Source organism: Strix uralensis, chromosome 33 (genome assembly GCF_047716275.1).
Source record: "Strix uralensis isolate ZFMK-TIS-50842 chromosome 33, bStrUra1, whole genome shotgun sequence".
Classification (NCBI taxonomy): domain Eukaryota; kingdom Metazoa; phylum Chordata; class Aves; order Strigiformes; family Strigidae; genus Strix; species Strix uralensis.
In genome coordinates this window covers 889999-907764 of record NC_134004.1, presented here as the reverse complement: position 1 = coordinate 907764, position 17766 = coordinate 889999, and the positions used below count along the sequence as shown (strand labels likewise).

The 17766-nt window shown below is 69.7% G+C and overlaps 1 protein-coding gene across 4 annotated transcripts; it reads right to left on the bottom strand.

Annotated features, from left to right (window-relative positions):
• Positions 1-136: 136 nt before the first annotated feature.
• On the bottom strand, positions 137-17452 carry AGAP2 (ArfGAP with GTPase domain, ankyrin repeat and PH domain 2). Of its 4 annotated transcripts, none has more exons than XM_074853771.1 (19): positions 17199-17452; positions 9079-9137; positions 8909-8996; positions 7967-8052; positions 7745-7886; positions 7521-7655; positions 6385-6506; positions 6132-6284; positions 5623-5709; positions 5439-5543; positions 5197-5359; positions 4995-5114; positions 4128-4274; positions 3732-3791; positions 3277-3428; positions 3106-3196; positions 1722-1944; positions 1374-1629; positions 137-505 (listed from the first exon to the last, which is right to left on the bottom strand). In XM_074853771.1, exons 1-19 carry the CDS (start codon positions 17356-17358, stop codon positions 299-301), a joined length of 2556 nt encoding a protein of 851 aa, XP_074709872.1. In that variant the 5' UTR covers positions 17359-17452; the 3' UTR covers positions 137-298. The 4 variants fall into 4 exon arrangements, with proteins under 4 accessions (XP_074709872.1, XP_074709871.1, XP_074709874.1 ...); XM_074853770.1 differs by lacking the exon at positions 17199-17452 and adding an exon at positions 11036-12599; XM_074853773.1 differs by lacking the exon at positions 3732-3791.
• Positions 17453-17766: the final 314 nt, after the last annotated feature.

Below are 17766 nucleotides of genomic sequence, written 5' to 3'. Positions count from 1 at the left end.
GGTGACCCGTGCCAGGGGAGGGGGTGGCTCAGGCAGGGGGGTGGCACGAGCGGGGTGGGGGTGGGAGACGGGACCCAGGCATCCGGGTGGCAGTGCCACCACCACGAGCCCTGGTGTGGGGGGGGGACACACCTGGCACGGGGTGGGGGGGGGCAGGAGCAGAAGAGACCCCAGCGGGAGCTGATTAATAAATAGAGCATCAAAAATACAAACCGTGGGGCAACGCCGGGGCCGAGCCGGGGCCCGCGGGCACCCGCAGTCCTGGGCGATGCCGGGCGGGCACCGGGCCCCTCGCCGGCTATACCAGGGCGGTCCGGGGCTCGCAGGGACCCACGCTGGCACAGCTGCTCTTACGGCGCAGGCCGGGGGTGGCCGGGCTACCGGGACCCTCGCCGGGGCAACCGTGTTGCAGCAGGATGTCGGCGCACTCCTGGCTGCCGGCGCGACGGGCGTAGAAAAGCGCCGTGCGGCCCTGCCCGTCCCGCGCCCGGACGTCCGCGCCGTACTGCGGGCACGGTGGCCACGTCAGCCACCCAGGGCCGGGGCGTGGTCCCCGTGGCCAAGCCGTGGCCCTGGTAGCCGTGCCGTGGCCCTGGGAGCCATGCTGTGTCCCCCCCATGGATGTGCCACATCCCCCCCGTGGTCGTGGCATGTTTCCCCCATGGCCACCCCGTGTGTCTCTTGGCGTGGTGTGATTCCCACGGCTATCCCATAATTCCCGTGGTCATGTCACATCCCCCGTGGCCATGCCACGTCCCCATGGCCATGTCACAACCCCCATGGCCATGCCACATCCCTCGTGGCCATGTCACATCCCCTGTGGCCATGCCACATCCCTCGTGGCCATGTCACGTCCCCTGTGGCCATGCCACATCCCCCATGGCCATGCCACAACCCCCATGGCCATGTCACATCCCCTGTGGCCGTGCCACATCCCCCATGGCCATGCCACACCCCCCGTGGCCATGTCACATCCCCTGTGGCCATGCCACATCACCCCGTAGCCACACCACGGTCCCCACAACTGTGCCATTCCCCCCTGGCCATGCCACAGTCCCCATGACCACACCACATCCCCCGTAGCCACGTGTCATGGTCCTCATGGCCACGCCATCTCCTCCTCCATAGCCGTGGCAAGTCCCCACCTGCCCTCTAGGCCACGCCACGGCCCCCAAGACCACACACATCCCCCACGGCCACACCACGGCCCTCAAGACCACGCCGCATCCCCCGTAGCCACGTCGTAGTCCCCGTGGCCACGCTATCTCCCTCCCGGCCACGCCATGATCCCCACAACCATTCCGTGTGCCCCACGATCACCCCATGCCCCCCACCCTCTGCCCCATCCCCTTTTCACCCCCCCCCTGACATACCCACACCAGCAGCTGGGTGATGACCACGAGGGCCATGTCGCAGGCCACGTGCAGCGCCGTGCGCCGGTCCTTGTCGCCGGTGCTGATGTTGAGCTGCTCCTTCTTGCTGTGGGCCAGGAGGAGCAGCACCAACTCCAGGTCCTTCTCCTGCACCGCACCGAAGAGCTGCTCCCCCAGCGGCGCCTCGGCCGCCGGCAGCGGCGCCAGGAAGAGCCGCTGCTCGTACTTGGCCCGAATCCACGACTCCCGCTCCTCCCTGGGCGGAACAAAAAAAATCAGGGAGCACGTGGCAGCGGGGAGGCAACGTGGCGGGGGATGTGGCGGGTGGGAAGGGGGTGACAAACCCACCGGGAGGACTCGTGGGTGGGCTTGCAGCGGCCCTGCGGGTTCTTCTCCCAGATGCTGTTGGCGGTGGCGTTGCCGATGGACGTCAGCACCAGCGTCAGCTCCCGGGGCCAATCGTCCAGGTCGAGCGAGCGCACGCGGGAGAGGTGGGTGCCCAGGTTGCGGTGGATCCCGGAGCACTCGATGCAGATCAAGGCCCCCAGGTTCAGGCTGGCCCAGGTGGGGTCTGGGAAGGGTCGGGGGGGGATGTGCCAGGGGCATTGGGTGGTCCGCGGTGCTGCCCGGCCTCCCCCCGGCACAGCCCAGGGCAGCGTGTGGCCATGGCGGCCCGTGGCTTGCGGCACCGTGGCACCGCGTGACCCGTGGCACCGCGTTGGCCAATGGCACGGTGTGGCCCCACGGCATCGCGTGGTCTATGGCATCGCACATGGTGCGTCCTAGTCTGGTGGCCCGTGGCATGACGTGGCCCATGGCGTTAGATGGCCCATGGTGTCACGTGGCACACGGGGTTTCCTTGCCCAGGTGATCAGGTGGCCCGTGGCACCAGGTCACCCCACGGCACCACCTGGCTCGTGGCACACCCGATGGCACGCTGGGACCAACGGCACCACGTGACCGACGGCACCCCATTGCCAGTGGCCCCGCACGGCCCATAGCGCCAAGTCACCAATGGCCCAGGGTGCTGTGCAACCGATGGCCCCACGTGGCTCACGGACCCACATGGCCCATGGCACTGTGTGACCTGTGGCCCCCCATGGCCTTGTAGGGCCCCTGGCACCATGCACCAATGGCCCCATGTGGCCAGTAGCCCCACATGGCCCCATATGGCCCATGGCACCATGGAACTCATGGTTCCACATGGCCTGTGGCCCCACATGGCCCATGGCACCGTGTGACCAATGGCCCCACATGGCCAGTAGCCCCACGTGGCCCATGACACCATATAACTGATGGCACTCCATGGTCCCTGGCACTGTGACCAATGGCCCCACATGGCCCGTGGCCCCATAGGGTCCACAGCACCATGTAACTCATGGCCCCCCATGGCCAGTAGGCCTACATGGCCCATGGCTCCATGGAACTCATGGTCCCACATGGCCAGTAGCCCCACATGGCCCCACATGGCCCATGGCTCCATGGAACTCATGGTTCCACATGGTCAGTAGCCCCACATGGCCCCACATGGCCCATGGCTGCATGGAACTCATGGTCACACATGGCCAGTAGCCCCACATGGCCCCACATGGCCCATGGCTGCATGGAACTCATGGTTCCACATGGTCAGTAGCCCCACATGGCCTGTGGCACCACACAACTGATGGCCCCACATGGCCCGTGGCCCCACATCACCAATGACCACCCCCCCGTCTGCCCCCCGGAGACTCACTGGGCGCCCCGCAGTCCACGCAGAGCGAGTTGCCCCGGGCGTTGCGGATGGCCTGGATGGCCACGGCTTCGCTCTGGCTGTCCATGCGAGCCTGGGGGAGACGGGGGCCGGTTAGCGGGGAGGGGAGCAGTGACACGGTGGCCCCCCCTCCGGCCACCCACGGGGTCCTACCTTGTTCTTGCTGCTCTCGCAGCACTGCAGGCTGGCCAGGATCTGGCTCTCGATGGCCTGCACCCAGGCGTCGCGCTCCTCGAAGCTGCCCGCCTCGAAGTGCCACGTCTGGCCCGTGCTGGACACGATGATGAACTCGAAATTCTCCTCCTCTGCGGGACCAGAGACCCCCCCCCCGCGGCGGGCGGTGGGACGGAGGGCCGGGCGGCACGGCGCGGGGTCCCGCACCCAGGGAGTGCTGCGCTGCCTCGGCCCCCACCCCAGCACCCACCACATCTGCCCCCCTGCCCACCCCGGTGCTCCCCACCACCCACCCGCTCCCGGGGACCCCCCATCTCTGCCCGGGGGTCGAGCAGGGAGGGGAGGACGGGGCAGGAGATGCGATGGCGGCAGGCGAGGATGGGACACAGCCACATGCATGAGTGGAGCAGGCCACGCGCCACGCACCACGTTACCTGTTTTATAAATATTTCTTAAACTACCAAAGCTTTTTAATTTCCACATTTTGCGCTTGGCTGCGGAGGGTCCGGGGCAGCGAGAGCAGAGAGAGGAAACGGGGAGAGAGAGTCACGAGAGGAGCCCGCAAAGCCCTGGGGGGGGACGGGGGACGGCGCCGGGGTGCAGGGGGGTGGCAGGCGGTGGCAGAGCGAGGGGGGACGCGTGGGCAGCGGTGGCTGAGCGTGGCAAGGGGGTGTGGGGGGCCAGGAGCTGGCCCAGATCCTCCATTCGCCGGAGCCCTGTGGCAACCTGGGGCATCGTCCCCGTGGGGTGCGGTGGTGGTGCCCCCAAGACTTCTGTGGCCACCGTCCGTGAGTGACCGCGGCTCAGGGCACCGCCCCCGCGATTCTCACCTTCCGCTTGCCCGGCCGAGCCCTCCGTCTTGGACGGCGTCATCAGCTTCTTCCGTCGGTGCTTCTTCCTGTCGATCATGGGCGACGGCGGCGGGTCTTTGCCGGAGCTGCCGGGGCTGGATATGGCCTCGAAGGCGGGGGGGCCGTCTGCCAAGAGACCCACACACTGGGGTGCTGGTGGCCACCGCGCTCGCCAGGGCCACTGCGCTCGTTAGGACCACCAGGGCCACCAGGGTCTCAAGGACCAGTGGGCTCACCAGGGCCGCTGGAGCCACCAGAGTCACTGGGGTCATCAGGGCTACCAGGGTCACCAAGTCCACCAGCACCACTGGGCTCCCCAAGATCACTTAGGGCCACCAGGGTCACAAGAGCCATTTGGCTCACCAGGGCCACCAGGATCACCGGAGCCACCAGGGCCACCAAAGCCACCAGGGTCATGGGGCTCACCAAGTTCATTGTGGCCTCCAGGACCACCAGGGCCACCAAGGGCCACTGGGTCACAAGAGCCATTTGGCTCACCAGAGCCACCAGGGTCACCAGGACCACTGGAGACACCAGGGCCACCAAAGCCACTAGGGCCACTGGGCTCACCAGGTTCATTGTGACCTCCAGGACCACCAGGGCCACTGTGATGGTCACCAGGACCACTGGAGACACCAGGGCCACCAAAGCCACCAGGGCCACTGGTCTCACCAGGTTCATTGTGACCTTCAGGACCACCAGGGCCACCAAGGGCCACTGGGTCCCCAGCTCACCAGGGACCACGAGGGCCACCAGGCTCACCAGGGCCACAACAGGCAAGGTCCCTGCCCCTGTCCCAGGGGGGTGGCCGTGCCCACGAGCGGTGACAGGGCCGGGGACACTCACCGGAGCCGGACAGTTTGGTGCTGGAGGTGGAGGCGCAGCGCTGCAGGGACCGCTCAGCCTTGCCCGTGCCCTTCAGCCCCGGCTCAGGGGGGAGGCTGAGCCCCACGGGAGAGGCGCCGGCTGCGGGTGGGGAAGGACCGGTGACACGGGGGTCCCCTCCAGACCCCCACCCCGCTGCCAGCGCCATCGCCCCGGCACTCACCACCACCCTCGGGCGCCGTCCCCCCGGCCACGTCCTTCACCAGCCCGTTGATGCTGGCGGAGGGGCCGCAGGCGGAGATGGCGCGGGGCGGGCGCTTGCCGGGGACCTTGACGGTGGTACGGAGAAGGTCCATCTCCTTCCCGTGGGTGCTGTGGATGTAGTCCTGCCACGGGGACAGGCGGGGGCTGAGACTGGGGGTCCCTGCCACTGTGGGGACAGTGGTGGGGACAGGGGACACTCACGTTGATGCTGGGGTGGTAGAAGAGGAGCCCGTTGCTGGACAAGGTCACGTACTTCTTCTTCCACTCCTTGTTGAGGGAGTTGCCGCTGCGCTTCAGCAGGAAGCTCTGGGGATGAAGGGACGGTGAAGGGGACAGGGAGGGGACAGCTGGGGACCTTGTCATGTGCCACCGCTGCCCCGCCGACCTGCTTGATGGGGATGGCACGGCCGCTGCCCGCCACCTCGCCCCGACTGTCCAGACTCCGCTTCTCCGAGTCGCTCCCCCGGCGCGTCTGTGGGGATGGGGATGGGCTCGGTGGCACGTGTGGCACTGCCACGTGTCCCACCACTGCCACGGGTGCCACGTCCCCCACCACTGCGGCCCTGCTGTGGGGACACCCTGGGGTGCCCACACGTCCCGCACTGCCAGAGCCCCATGGCGGGGACACCCTGAGTGCCATGTGTGTCCCCATCACTACCCTGCCAGAGGGACATCCCACATGCCACGTGTCCCCCTGTGCCACCACCACCCTGCCAGAAGGACACCCCACGTGCCACGTGTCCCCCTGTGCCACCACCCTGCTAGGGGACACTGTGGGGGTGCCACACAGTCCCCTGTACCACCACCGCCCTGCCAGGGGGGTGACTCAGATGCCACACGTCCCCCGTTGCCACCACCCTTCCGCTGCTGCCGTGGGGGTCCCGGCACACTCACGGCGAAGAGGCTGGTGCGGCGCTTGGCCCCGCGGTGCAGGGAGCTGGGGGTGCCCAGGGGGGCCGGGGTCTCGCTCCGCAGCTCCCGGTGGCTGACGTTGGGGGTGGACGGCAGCGAGGACGAGTAGTCGCTGGTGTGGCCACCGTTGCTGGCCTGGACGGGACACCGCGTCACCTTTGGCACCGTGTCCCGTGGGTGGAGGGACGGGGTCGGGGGGCAGCGCGGCGTGAGCCGGGGGGGCGGGGGGTGGTACCTGGCCAGGGTGGATGCCCCCGACAGGGGTGGATGCGGCCGAGTGGCTGGGGGTGCTGGGCAGAGACTTGCAGGAGGCCACGAGCTGCTGCTGCTTCTTCAGTGCCACCACCTTCTGGGCCACTGCGCCACCAGCCCGGCGTCAGGCGGGCCACGCTGCCGAGACCCCCGGCCCACCCGGCCACGGCCCCCATCCCACCTCAGCCACCGGCCACCACCGGCCCCATCACAGAACCACAGAATCGTTCAGGTTGGAAAAGCCCCTCGGGATCATCGAGTCCAACCCTCAGCCCGACTCTACAAAGTTCTCCCCTACCCCACATCCCCCCACAGCTCATCCAAACGGCCCTTAAACCCCCCCAGGGGTGGGGACTCCACCCCCTCCCTGGGCAGCCTGTTCCACTCTCTGACCACTCTGCCGGGGAAACATTTTTCCCTCCTGTCCAGCCTGACCCTCCCCTGTTGCAGTTCAAAGCCGTTCCCTCTCGTTCTGTCACTAATTCCCTGGGAGCAGAGACCAGCCCCAACCTCTCCACAACGTCCTTTCAGGGAGCTGCAGAGAGTGATGAGGTCTCCCCTCCCCTTCTCCTCCTCACACTGAACAGCCCCAGCTCCTTCCATCGCTCCTCACAGGATTTATTCTCCAGGCCCTTCCCCAGCTCGTTGCCCTCCTCTGCCCTCGCTCCAGCCCCTCGAGATCTCTCTGGGATTGAGGTGCCCAAACCTGGACACAACCCTCCAGGTGTGGCCTCACCAGTGCAGAGCACAGGGGGACTGTCACCTCCCTGCTTCTGCTGGCCACACTAGTGCTGGTACAAGCCAGGATGCCGTTGGCTTTCTTGGCCACCTGGGCACATGCTGGCTCCTGTTCAGCCGCCTGTCCATGAGAACCCCCAGACCCTTCTCCTCCAGACAGCTCCACCCACACCTCCCCGAGCCTCTCCTGACCCCACCCAGCCATGGGTCCGAGCCGCTCTGGCCACAATTCCCACCCAACCACACCTGCCACGGTCCTACCTGGCCACTAGCCCCCATCCTATCCTTGCCACCGGCCACAGCCCCCATCCCACCCCCAGCACACCCCCTCCCCAGCTACACCAGACCTGCCAGGGGAGCTGAGCACCCCCGGACACCCACCCTCAGTGAAGACCCGGTCGACGTTGAGGCCATACGTGGCACAAGTCTCGTAGTAGAGGCAGCGCTTCATGTCCCCGCAGAGCGCCTGGGCGCGGGCGTCCTCGATCACCCGGGGGTTGGAGGAGCTGATCTTGTCTGGGGGGAGCAGGGGGGTGAGGCGGGGCGGGGGGGCGGTGTCGTCCCCTCCCCGTCCCCGTGGGGCTGGTCCCACACCCCCAGCTCACCCTGGGTGCCCACCAGCGCCAGGGCCACCTCACTGGCACCCCGGTAGCCGCTGAGCAGCGTGTGCAGCTGCGTCACCTCCTCGAAACTGCTCTCGTTCTCCAGGCTGAAGACGAAGATGACGGCGTCTGCCCAGCTAGCAAACTGGGGGAGGGACGCAGATGGGGGTCAGGGCTCGGCACCGGCCGGCACAGCCCCCCCCCCAGCCCCCAGCCCTAAGGTACCTTGGCGTCCGGGGCCCCTCCTTCCTCCCGGATGAGCAGGAGGTGGCTCTGGCCATCGACCATCACCTCGCGCTTGAACTGACCACCTGGAGCCGGGGGGGAGGAGAGGGGCAGGGTCCTGTGGCTGTGCCTCACCCCACGGCCTTGAACGTCCCATGGCCATGCCCAGCACCATGGCCTTGACCATCCCCGTGGCCATGTCCAACACCATGGACCTGCCCACCCTACGGCCATGCCCAACCCTATGGCTTGTCCATCCCCGTGGCCATGCCCAGCACCGTTGCCCTGTCCATCCCCATGGCCATGGCCATGCCCAACCCTATGCCCTTGACCATCCCCATGGCCATACCCAAGACTGTGGCCCTGTCCAACCTGTGGCCATGACCAACCCTATGGCTTGTCCACCCCACAGCCATGAACAACCCTATGGCCTTGACCATCCCTGTGGCCATGCCCAGCACCATTGCCCTGTCCACTCTGTGGCCATGCCCAACTCTATGGCCATGCCCAGCACCGTGGCCCTGTCCACCCCCATGGCCATGACCAATCCTATGGCCTTGACCATCCCCATGACCATGCCTAGCACCGTTGCCCTGTCCACCCTGTAGCCATGACCAACCCTATGGCCTTGACCATCCCCATGGCCATGACCAACCCCATGGCCTTGACCATCGCTGTGGCCATGTCCAACACCATGGCCCCGTCCACCCCATGGCCATACCCAACCCTATGGCCTTGTCCACCCCATGGCCATGCCCATCCCCATGGCCATGACCAACCCTATGGCCTGTCCATCCCCATGGCCATGCCCAGCACCGTGGCCAGGCCCAGCATCATGGTCCTGTCCATCCCACGGCCAAGCTCAGGCCCATGGTCATGCCCAACCCTATGGCCATGCCCAACCCTATGGCCATGCCCAGCCCCACAGCCATGACCACTCACTCTCGGTGGGCTCCAGGCCCACATAGGAGCCGGTGAGGAAGCGGTGGACGAGCGCTGACTTCCCGCTCTTGCTGCTGCCCAGGACTCCCTGGGGAGAGGGCAGAGGGGGCATCAGGGTGGCCGAGGACAGGAGGACACGGGGCAGGAGGACACGGGGACATGGTACCCACCAGGCGGATCTCGGGGACGGAGCGGCCCAGGGTCCATTCCTGGCTGTTTACCAAGGCCTCTGTGGGGAGGAGAGGGGTGAGACCATACCCGGGCACCCCCGGCACCCCCCAGCACCCCAGCCTAGGGTGGGACACGGCCGCCCCCAGCCCTGCGGCAGCGCCACCGGCAACATCCTGCGTGGGCGGCCACGAGCCGTCACCAAGCAACGGCACCGCACGGAGCCCGGCGGGGGCGGCGGGAGGGACGCGGAGACACGACGTGGCGGGGACCGGGACGTGGCGCCATGGGGCCCCGCTCGCCGTGGGCACGAGGACGCAGTGGACACAGGGACGTGGCAGGCACGAGGATGAAGCATGGCAGGAGGACGTGGCGCAGCGTGGGGACAATATGGGATCCAGGATGTGATGGGCAGCAGGACGCAGCGTGGCACGAGGACATGGTGTGGCACAGGGACACGATGGGCACCAGGATGCGGCACGGCAAGAGGACGTGGCACGGCACGAGGACACGATGGATTCCAGGATATGACGGGCACAAGGACACGTCGTGGCACACGATGGGCACGAGGATGCGATAGAGGTGGCGCACGACAACATGGCAGGCACGAGGCTGCAGCGTGGCACAAGAACGTGGTATGGCACAGGGACATGACGGCCACCAGGACACGACGGGCACCAAGGCACAGCGTGGCACACGATGGGCACGAGGATGGGATGGACGTGGTACACAAGAGCGTGGCGAGCACCAGCACGCGTGGGGCACGTGGACGGAGCACGGCACGAGGACACGGCGCGCGTGGGGACACAACAGCGCGGTACGAGGATGCGGCGTGGCACGGAGACGTGATGGGCACCAGGATGCAGCGTGGCACGAGCACCCGGCGTGGCGCACGATGGACCCCACGACGTGATGGACGTGGGGCACGAGAACGTGGCAAGCAGCAGCGCGCGTGGGGCACGAGGACGTGACGTGGCACAAGCACACGGCATGGCACGAGGACGTGGCGTGGCACAAGGACATTTCCTGCGCCCCCCACGCACCCTCCTGGCACCCCCAGCCCCCCTCCAGCAGCGCAGCATCTCCCCTCCTGCACCGTGAGAAGGGGAAACTGAGGCAGGGCAGAGACAGAGCCCCCCCCCCCCCCTCCCCGTGCCTCAGTTTCCCCCGTGCCAGCGCAGGGCTGCCCCCGACAGGTGCGCGGCAGGCGAGGGGTTAATGCTGCTGCCTGTCACCCCGCACATCGTCACCGAGCTGCCACCCCCGGGTGTCCCCGCTGCCACCCCTGGGTCCCCAGCCGGGCTCTGCCCCCGCAGCACCGGCGGGTCGGGGCTGGGAACGGGGCGGCCGCAGAGGGACGGACGGACACGGGGCGGCCGGACAGATGGACGTGGGGCGAGTGGGACAGAAGGACGGACGGAGGTGTGACGCACGGACGGAGGAGCGGACGGACGGACGGACGGATGCCGGGATGGGAGGACGGGTGAGGGGTCGGCCCTGAGCCCGACGGAACCGACCCCGACAGGGAAACTGAGGCACGGCAGTCCCCGGCGCCTCAGGACCCCCATGGCGGCCGCCCCACGGGCCAGGACACCTGGGGCCCCCCGTGCGGTGGGGGGGCCCTGCCTGGGGGGTCACAAGTCCCCAACCAGCCCCCCCACGTGCTCCAGCACCCCTCCCCCCGAATCCTTCTGCCCCACACAGGTCCCAGCCCCACACGGGCACCGTGGGCAAGTGGACTCAGGCGGCTGGGAGCCCCCCCCCCCCCCGCAGGCACTGGGAAACTGAGGCACAGCACAACACCCCCCCCAGCACCCAACGTGGGCAGCCAGCGGCACCCACCACCCCCCCCCATCCCTCCCACATCCAGGTCACCGAGGGAAACTGAGGCACGACACGGCGGCTCCCCGCTGCCCCCTCCCCTCCGTGTCCCCCCCCCCGCCCCGGCCTGGTACTCACTGGGGGAGGCGCCTCTGCCCAGGTCGGTGCTGAGCAGGGCCCAGGGGGGTGCGGGGTGCGTGGGGGTGGCCGCGGGGCTCTTGGCGAAGATCCCGCTGATGAACTTGAGCATCTTGCGGTCGCGGGTGGAGGCTCGGCCGCCCTCGCGCCCCCGTTTCAACCCCGTCTCGGCGAGGAGGGGAGCGGGTGCCGGCACCAAACCCCCCGGTCCTGGGTGCAAATCGCTGTAATCCAGGGTCTTGCTCTTGCCTTTGTGGGGGGAAAGCCGAGCTCGCGCCGGCGGCCGGGGGCCCCCCTCGGCACCCGCTTTGCCCCCCGGTTTGGGGCGCCCTTTGCCTTCGCCCTCGGGCCAGGAGAGGCGGCTGCCGGCCGTTTTGTGGGTGCCTTTGCCCGTCTTGGCGTCGGGGCCCACCTTGGCCCCGGTGGTGGTCACCGTCTTGAAGGGTTTGGTGCCGGCCAAGCGCAACCGGCGGGCGCCGGCGGCCGGGTGCGGGGAGGACACACCGGGGGCCGGGTGGGACGGGGGTCTGCCCCCCTCCGGGGCACCTTCGGGGTGACCCCAACTGGCCTGGCCCAACAGCGGGCGACGAGGGGGTGCCGAGGGCTGGGGGCACTCTTGGGGTGCCCGACCCCGCTCCCCCGCCACCTCCAAGGTGCCCTTGGCCCCCCGGGCGAGGGCGTCGGGTTTGGGGGGCACGGCGGGGGGTAACAAGGCCGGGTCGGGTTTAGGGGGCACGGCCGGGGGTGGGGGCAGCAAGGCCGGGTCGGGTTTGGGGGGCACGGCTGGGGGTGGGGGCAACAACGCCGGGTCGGGTTTGGGGGGGACGGCGGGGGGTAACAAGGCCGGGTCGGGTTTGGGGGGGACGGCGGGCGGGCCGGCGGCGGGCGTCGAGGCGGGCGAGCGGGGGCGGTTGGCGCCATGCCCGCCGCGGGGCTCGGCGAGCCGGGGGGCAACCGGACCTTCGGCCGTCGGTTTTGGGCCGGGACTGGGGGTCCGGGGGCTGCCGGGGGGCACCGGGGCGTCGGTGGGGCCGGAGCCGGCGGTACTTATCCAGAGAGCGTCCTGGCGCTGGAAAAGCCGCTCGGGCCTCTTGGTTTTGCCGCCGCCGCCGCCGGGTTCCTCGGCGCGGGCAGCATCCGCCGCCTGCCCGGGGTGGGGGGCTCCATCGCCGCCCCCCCCCGCCTGCTCCGGCTCCCCTGGGGCTGCCACCGACTCGAGCTTGACCAGGGTGAGGGAGATGAGGTAGGTGGTCCGGCGCTGGAGGCCGGTGGTCCTGCTCATGGGTGCGGGCAGGGCAAACCCCCCCTTCCCCGAGCCGGGCAGGCAGGCAGAGCCCCCCCCCCTCCCTGGGGGGTGTGTGTGTGTGTGTGTGTGTGTCCCCCCCTTTTTTTTTTTCTCCCCTCGCCGGCTCCGCGTCCGCCGGTGCCGGGAGGATGCTCGGCGCGGTCCCCACCCCCGGCCCTGCCTCCCCGAAGCCTTCCCCGCTCGCCCGCCCCCGGAGGGGTTGGCACCGCCGCGCCCCCCCCCCCCACCCCTTTCCCAAATCCACCACCCCCCCCCCCACCCCCCCCACCCCCCCCCCCCGCCTCGCCGGGATCGGGGCCGCCCCCCCCCCACTCACCCCAACCCCGGGTTAGCGACCGGGGGGCATCGTGGGGGGCTCCCCCCCGCTCCCCAGCGCTGGGGGGGGGGGAATGGAGGGATGGGGGGGGTGGGGGGGTGGAGCGGAGGGGGGGGGGGGATAGGGTTGGGGGGTGGGGGGGTTATGGGGTGGGGGAGGATGGGAGGGGTGATGGGGCTGGAGGTTTTGGGGATGGGGGGGGAAGGGGGGGTTATGGGGGGCTGAGGGGTCTATGGGGCTGGGGGGCTTATGGGGAGGGGGGTGGAGAGGGGGGTTATGGGGCGCGGGGTGATGGAGGGGATGGGGGGTTATGGGGCGGGGGGGGCCATGCCCGGGACCCCCCGGGACCGGGGCTCACGGCAGCGCCCCGATGGGTTCGTCCTTGGCGGCGGCGGCGGCGGCGGGGGGGGGGCCGGGGCCCGGCGGGGGGGGCCCTGCGCGGCCGGGGGGGGCCGGGGCCGCCGCTCTCCGCCATGCGCCGCTCCCGGGGCCGGGCCGGGGGCGGGGGCGGGCGGCGGCCCCGCCGCTACCGGGCAGGCGCGAGCGCTCCCGTGCGCCCCCCCCCGCATCCCACCCCCCCCCCCCCCCACCCCCCCCCCCGGCCCTGGCACCTGCCTGCGCTGCCCGATGCAACCCCCCTGCCCCCCCCCCCCGCCTGCCCCTGCACCCCCCCCCGGCCCCTCATCCCTTCACTGTGCCCCCCCCGACCCTCCGGCCTCCCCCTACCCCCTGACCCCCCCCCAGCCTCCACCCGCCCCGGTGTCTCCCCCCCGCTCCATCCCCCGCCCCGGGCAGCCCTCCAGCCCTCTCCCCATCCCTGCACCATCCCTCCAGCCCCCCCCCTCCCTCTGTTCCCCCTTCCCAGCCCCCTGCGCCCCCCCCCCAGTCCCCTGGGGCAGCAGGGGGGGGCAGGGGGGGGGCCGTGGGGACCAGGGGAGATGTGGGGGACCGTGGGGAGCCATGGGGGGCCTGGGCGGCTGGGGGGGGGGGAGGCATGAGGGGCTGTGGAAGCCATGGGGGGCCGTGGGGGGCAGTGGGAGGTCAAGGGGGGGCTGTGGGGAGGTGGGGGGGGGGACGGGGGGGGCCGCAGAGACAGGGCAGGCCCCAGCCGCCCGTTTTCCAGCATTTTTAGCGGCGGCGGCGCAGAAACCCTCCGCATCCCGTTGCCACGGCAACGGCGGGGCTGGCGATGGGGGACCAGCCGTGGCACCCGCCGGTGGCACCCAACCACCTCCCCGGCCTCTGTGTGTCCCCCCCCCCCGCCTCCGTCAGCGTCACCCACCGGCCACACACGCTGCCACACCGGGGTGTCCCCGGGGCGGGGGGGGGGGGTGGAGGGGGGGAGACACACAGGGCCTGGGGTGTCCGTGGGACCCTGGGGACAGGCTCGGGGACAGGGACAAGGCCCGGGGACAGACGCGGCGCTGGGGGACGGACGCAGCATTTGGGGACACCGGGACGGACACGGTGCTCGGGGACAGATTGGGGGGGGCGGGGGGGGGGGGCTTGGGGACAGACACAGCATTTGGGGACAGGCGCAAGGTTTGGGGACAGACACCGCCCTTGGGGACACGCCACTTGCTCCAGCTCAGCAGGGCAGGACCCCCCCCACCCCACCCCACTCCCCCCCCCACCCCTCTGTGCCCACCCCAGGGTGCCCAAGAGGTGGGTGCTGGCACCCAGCGGGCAAAGACGGGGGGACGCGGCCCTGTGACCCCCCACGGGAAAGAAGCCCCCGGGGCTGAGGGGACACGGGTGGCTCGTGGGGCTGGGGGCCACATGTGTGTGTGTGTGTGTGTCCCCCGCGCAGGGTCCCTGGGGAGCTGGCACGTCTCCGGTGCTCGTGACAGAGCCGGGTGCGTCGTCCCAGCAACCCGCCCACGGCCCACGACGAGCCACCACGGCGTGTCCCCCCCCCCAGCACCTGCCAAGGATGGGGGGGGGGCACCCCCTGAACCCCCCCGCCTTGTCCCCTCCCTGTCACCCCAGACCCATGGCCCCGGGAGTGGGGTGGGGGGGCACGCTGGCCTCAGCTGGACCATGTCCCCACACCAGGCTTGGGGGGGGGGGCGGGTGTCTGACCCCTCTCAGCCCCCCCCCCCGGTGGCAGTTTAAGCCCCTCCCAGTACAACCCAGTCCCTCCCAGTGCCCCCCAGTAGCCCCCGGGGGAGGGGCGCTGTGCCCCCCCCATCTCTCAGGGGTGGCCTTCATGGCACCATGTCCCACACTACTGAGGGGGGGGGTCACGCCAGGTCTGCCCCCACCCTGGGACAGCCACGTCCCCATCCCATGTCACCAGGCCCTGCTGCCCCCCCTCCCCGTGCCACACCCCCCCCCCTTGGATTTGGGGGGGCTGGGGAGGGGCGAGTGCACCCCTGGGGTGGGGGGCACAGCGGGCAGCACCCCCCGGGCATGGGCCGGGCTCTGGGGGACACTGGAGGGGGGGGGGGGGGGGCTGGAAGGGGGGGGGGGGTGTCTTGTGCCCCCCCCATCAGTGCTGGTGGTGGGTACCACTTTGCAGGCGCTTAGCAACAAGGCATCCCCCTGCTTCCCGTCGCCACGGCAACCGCGCTGGGGAGATGCCAGCGCACAAGGGGGGGGGGCACAGGGATGCGAGGGGGGGGCACAGGGATGCGGGGGTTCAGCACTGGGGGGGGGGGTTGTACTGTCCCCCCTGTGATACCATCTCGCCACACACCCACCAGGGGGGACCATGGGGTGGGAGACACCCCCCCTCCTCTCAAAACTCCGTGGGGCCCCCCCAAAACAGCGCACACCTCCCCCCCAGCTCCCGGCAGCAGGGCCCCCCCTCAGCGACCGCCGGAGGTGAGGAAACGGCCCCACGTCACCAACCGCAGCACCGGGGCTGTTGCACCGGAAACCACCCGACGGCACAACCGTGGCAAGGGGGGGGGCAGCGACCCCCCAGCCCCCCCCCCCGGCGGGTCCCTGTGCCCCCCCCCCCGGTGTCCCCACATGGGGCCCCACGGCAGGGCTGGTGCTGCTGGGCCCAGCTGGGTCCCTGACACAGCACCGGGCAGGATCGGGCCTCAGCCGCCCCCGGGGTGCCGGTGCCCCACAATGGGGGGGACCCCGTTGGAATTTGGGGCCCCAGGGACCCCCCCCCGGGCTGGGGCAGCCCCCCCAGCGTGGCCACGGGCACGGGCCAGGGAGGACCCACGTCATGTCCTGTCCGTCTGTCCATCATCCCTCCCTCCCTCCCCCGGGCGTCTGTCCATCCCTTCAGCAGCCAGCGGCCTGTCTGTCCGTCTGTCTGTCCATCCATCATTCCTCCCTCCCTCCCCCTGTCTGTCTGTCCATCCCTTCAGCCAGCCTGTGGCCTGTCTGTCCATCTGTCCATCCATCCATCTATCCCTCCGTCTGTCCGTCCATCCATCCACCATCTATCCCTCCTTCCCCCTGTCTGTCTGTCCATCCCTTCAGCCTGTCTGTCCAGCCATCCATCTGTCCACCCACCCATCATCCATCCATCCCTCTGTCTGTCCATCTGTCCGTCCATCCATCGTCCATCCCTCCCCCTGTCCATCTGTCCATCCCTTCAGCCAGCCAGTGGCCTGTTTGTCCATCCATCCATCCATCTGTCCGTCCGTCCATCCATCCACACATCATCTATCCCTCCTCCTGTCCGTCTGTCCATCCCTTCAGCCATCCTGCAGCCTGTCTGTCCATCTGTCCGTCCATCCATCAGCCCTCCCTCCCTCCCCCTGTCTGTCCATCCCTTCATCCAGCCAGTGACCTGTCTGTCCATCTGTCCATCCATCCATCCGTCCATCCATCCATCCATCCATCCATCCATCTGTCCGTCCATCCCTCTGTCAATCTGTCCATCCCTTCAGCCAACCAGTGGCCTGTCTGTCCATCTGTCCATCCATCCACCCATCCACACGTCATCCATCCCTTGTCTGTCTGTCCATCCATCCTCCATCCATCCATCTGTCTGTCTCCCTCCCCCTGTCCATCTGTCCATCCCTTCAGCCAACCAGTGGCCTGTCTGTCCATCTGTCCATCCATCCATCCTCCATCCGTCCGTCCGTCCATCCACACATCATTCCTCCCTCCCCCTGTCCGTCTGTCCATCCCTTTGGCCAGCCAGTGCCCTGTCCGTCCATCCATCCATCCATCCGTCCGTCCGTCCGTCCGTCTGTCCCTCCCCCTGTCCATCTGTCCATCCCTTCAGCCAACCAGTGGCCTGTCTGTCCATCCATCCATCCATCCATCCGTCCGTCCGTCCATCCCTCTGTCCATCTGTCCATCCCTTCAGCCAACCAGTGGCCTGTCTGTCCATCTGTCCATCCATCCATCCATCCCTCCATCCATCCCTCCATCCATCCATCCATCCATCCATCCGTCCGTCCCTCTGTCCATCCATCCATCCATCCCTCCATCCATCCATCCGTCCGTCCGTCCGTCCCTCTGTCCATCCATCCATCCATCCATCCTCCATCCATCCATCCGTCCGTCCGTCCGTCCGTCCGTCCACTCTCCCCGTCCCGCCCCCCCCGCCCGCTCCCAGCCGGTACCTTGCACCACGCCGAGGGACGCGCTCAGGCTGGCCCGCAGCCGCGGATCCGGCACCGTCTCCACCAACCGGATCAACTTATTCACGTGTTTCTTGGCCCCCTCGTGCCTCTTCACCTCGGCGCGGATGGCGGCCAGCACCTGCTGCCGGGGGGGGCTCATGGCACCCTTAGGTGCGGGCGGGGTCCCGCCGGGTCCCCGGGGTCATGGCTTGGCCCCGCTCGCCGTCGTCTCCCCGTCGGTTCATCCGGCCCCGCTGGGCCACGCTTCCTGGCTGGCGTCACCCCGGGGGGGTTGGCGTCACCCCGGGGAGGGCGGCGGGAGGTGTGTTGGGTGGGGGGGGGGTGACACGGGCACCCGCCGGCGGGCGCAGGGTTGGGCCTGGGAACCCAAGGGAGCAGCGGGGCGGCGTGGCGGTGCCCAGCCCCGTCATGGGCGCGTCGGGACACGCCGGAGCCCGTGGGACGGCACAGCCCGGCACGCCCGCCGCCGCCACGACGGCCGGGAGGGACACGCGGCTGCTGGGACACACCAGGGACCTGGACGTGAGGGGACACGCAGGCGGGTGCA

Excerpts from the sequence above, each read along its gene's own strand:
- AGAP2 (XM_074853770.1), bottom strand. The coding sequence starts at position 12,317 with ATGAGCAGGACCACCGGCCTCCAGCGCCGGACCACCTACCTCATCTCC. Across the intron at positions 1,945-3,105 it reads CGTGGACTGCGGGGCGCCCA|ACCCCACCTGGGCCAGCCTG; the intron begins GTGAGTCTCCGG and ends GACCCTTCCCAG. Across the intron at positions 1,630-1,721 it reads CCCACCCACGAGTCCTCCCG|GGAGGAGCGGGAGTCGTGGA; the intron begins GTGGGTTTGTCA and ends TGTTCCGCCCAG.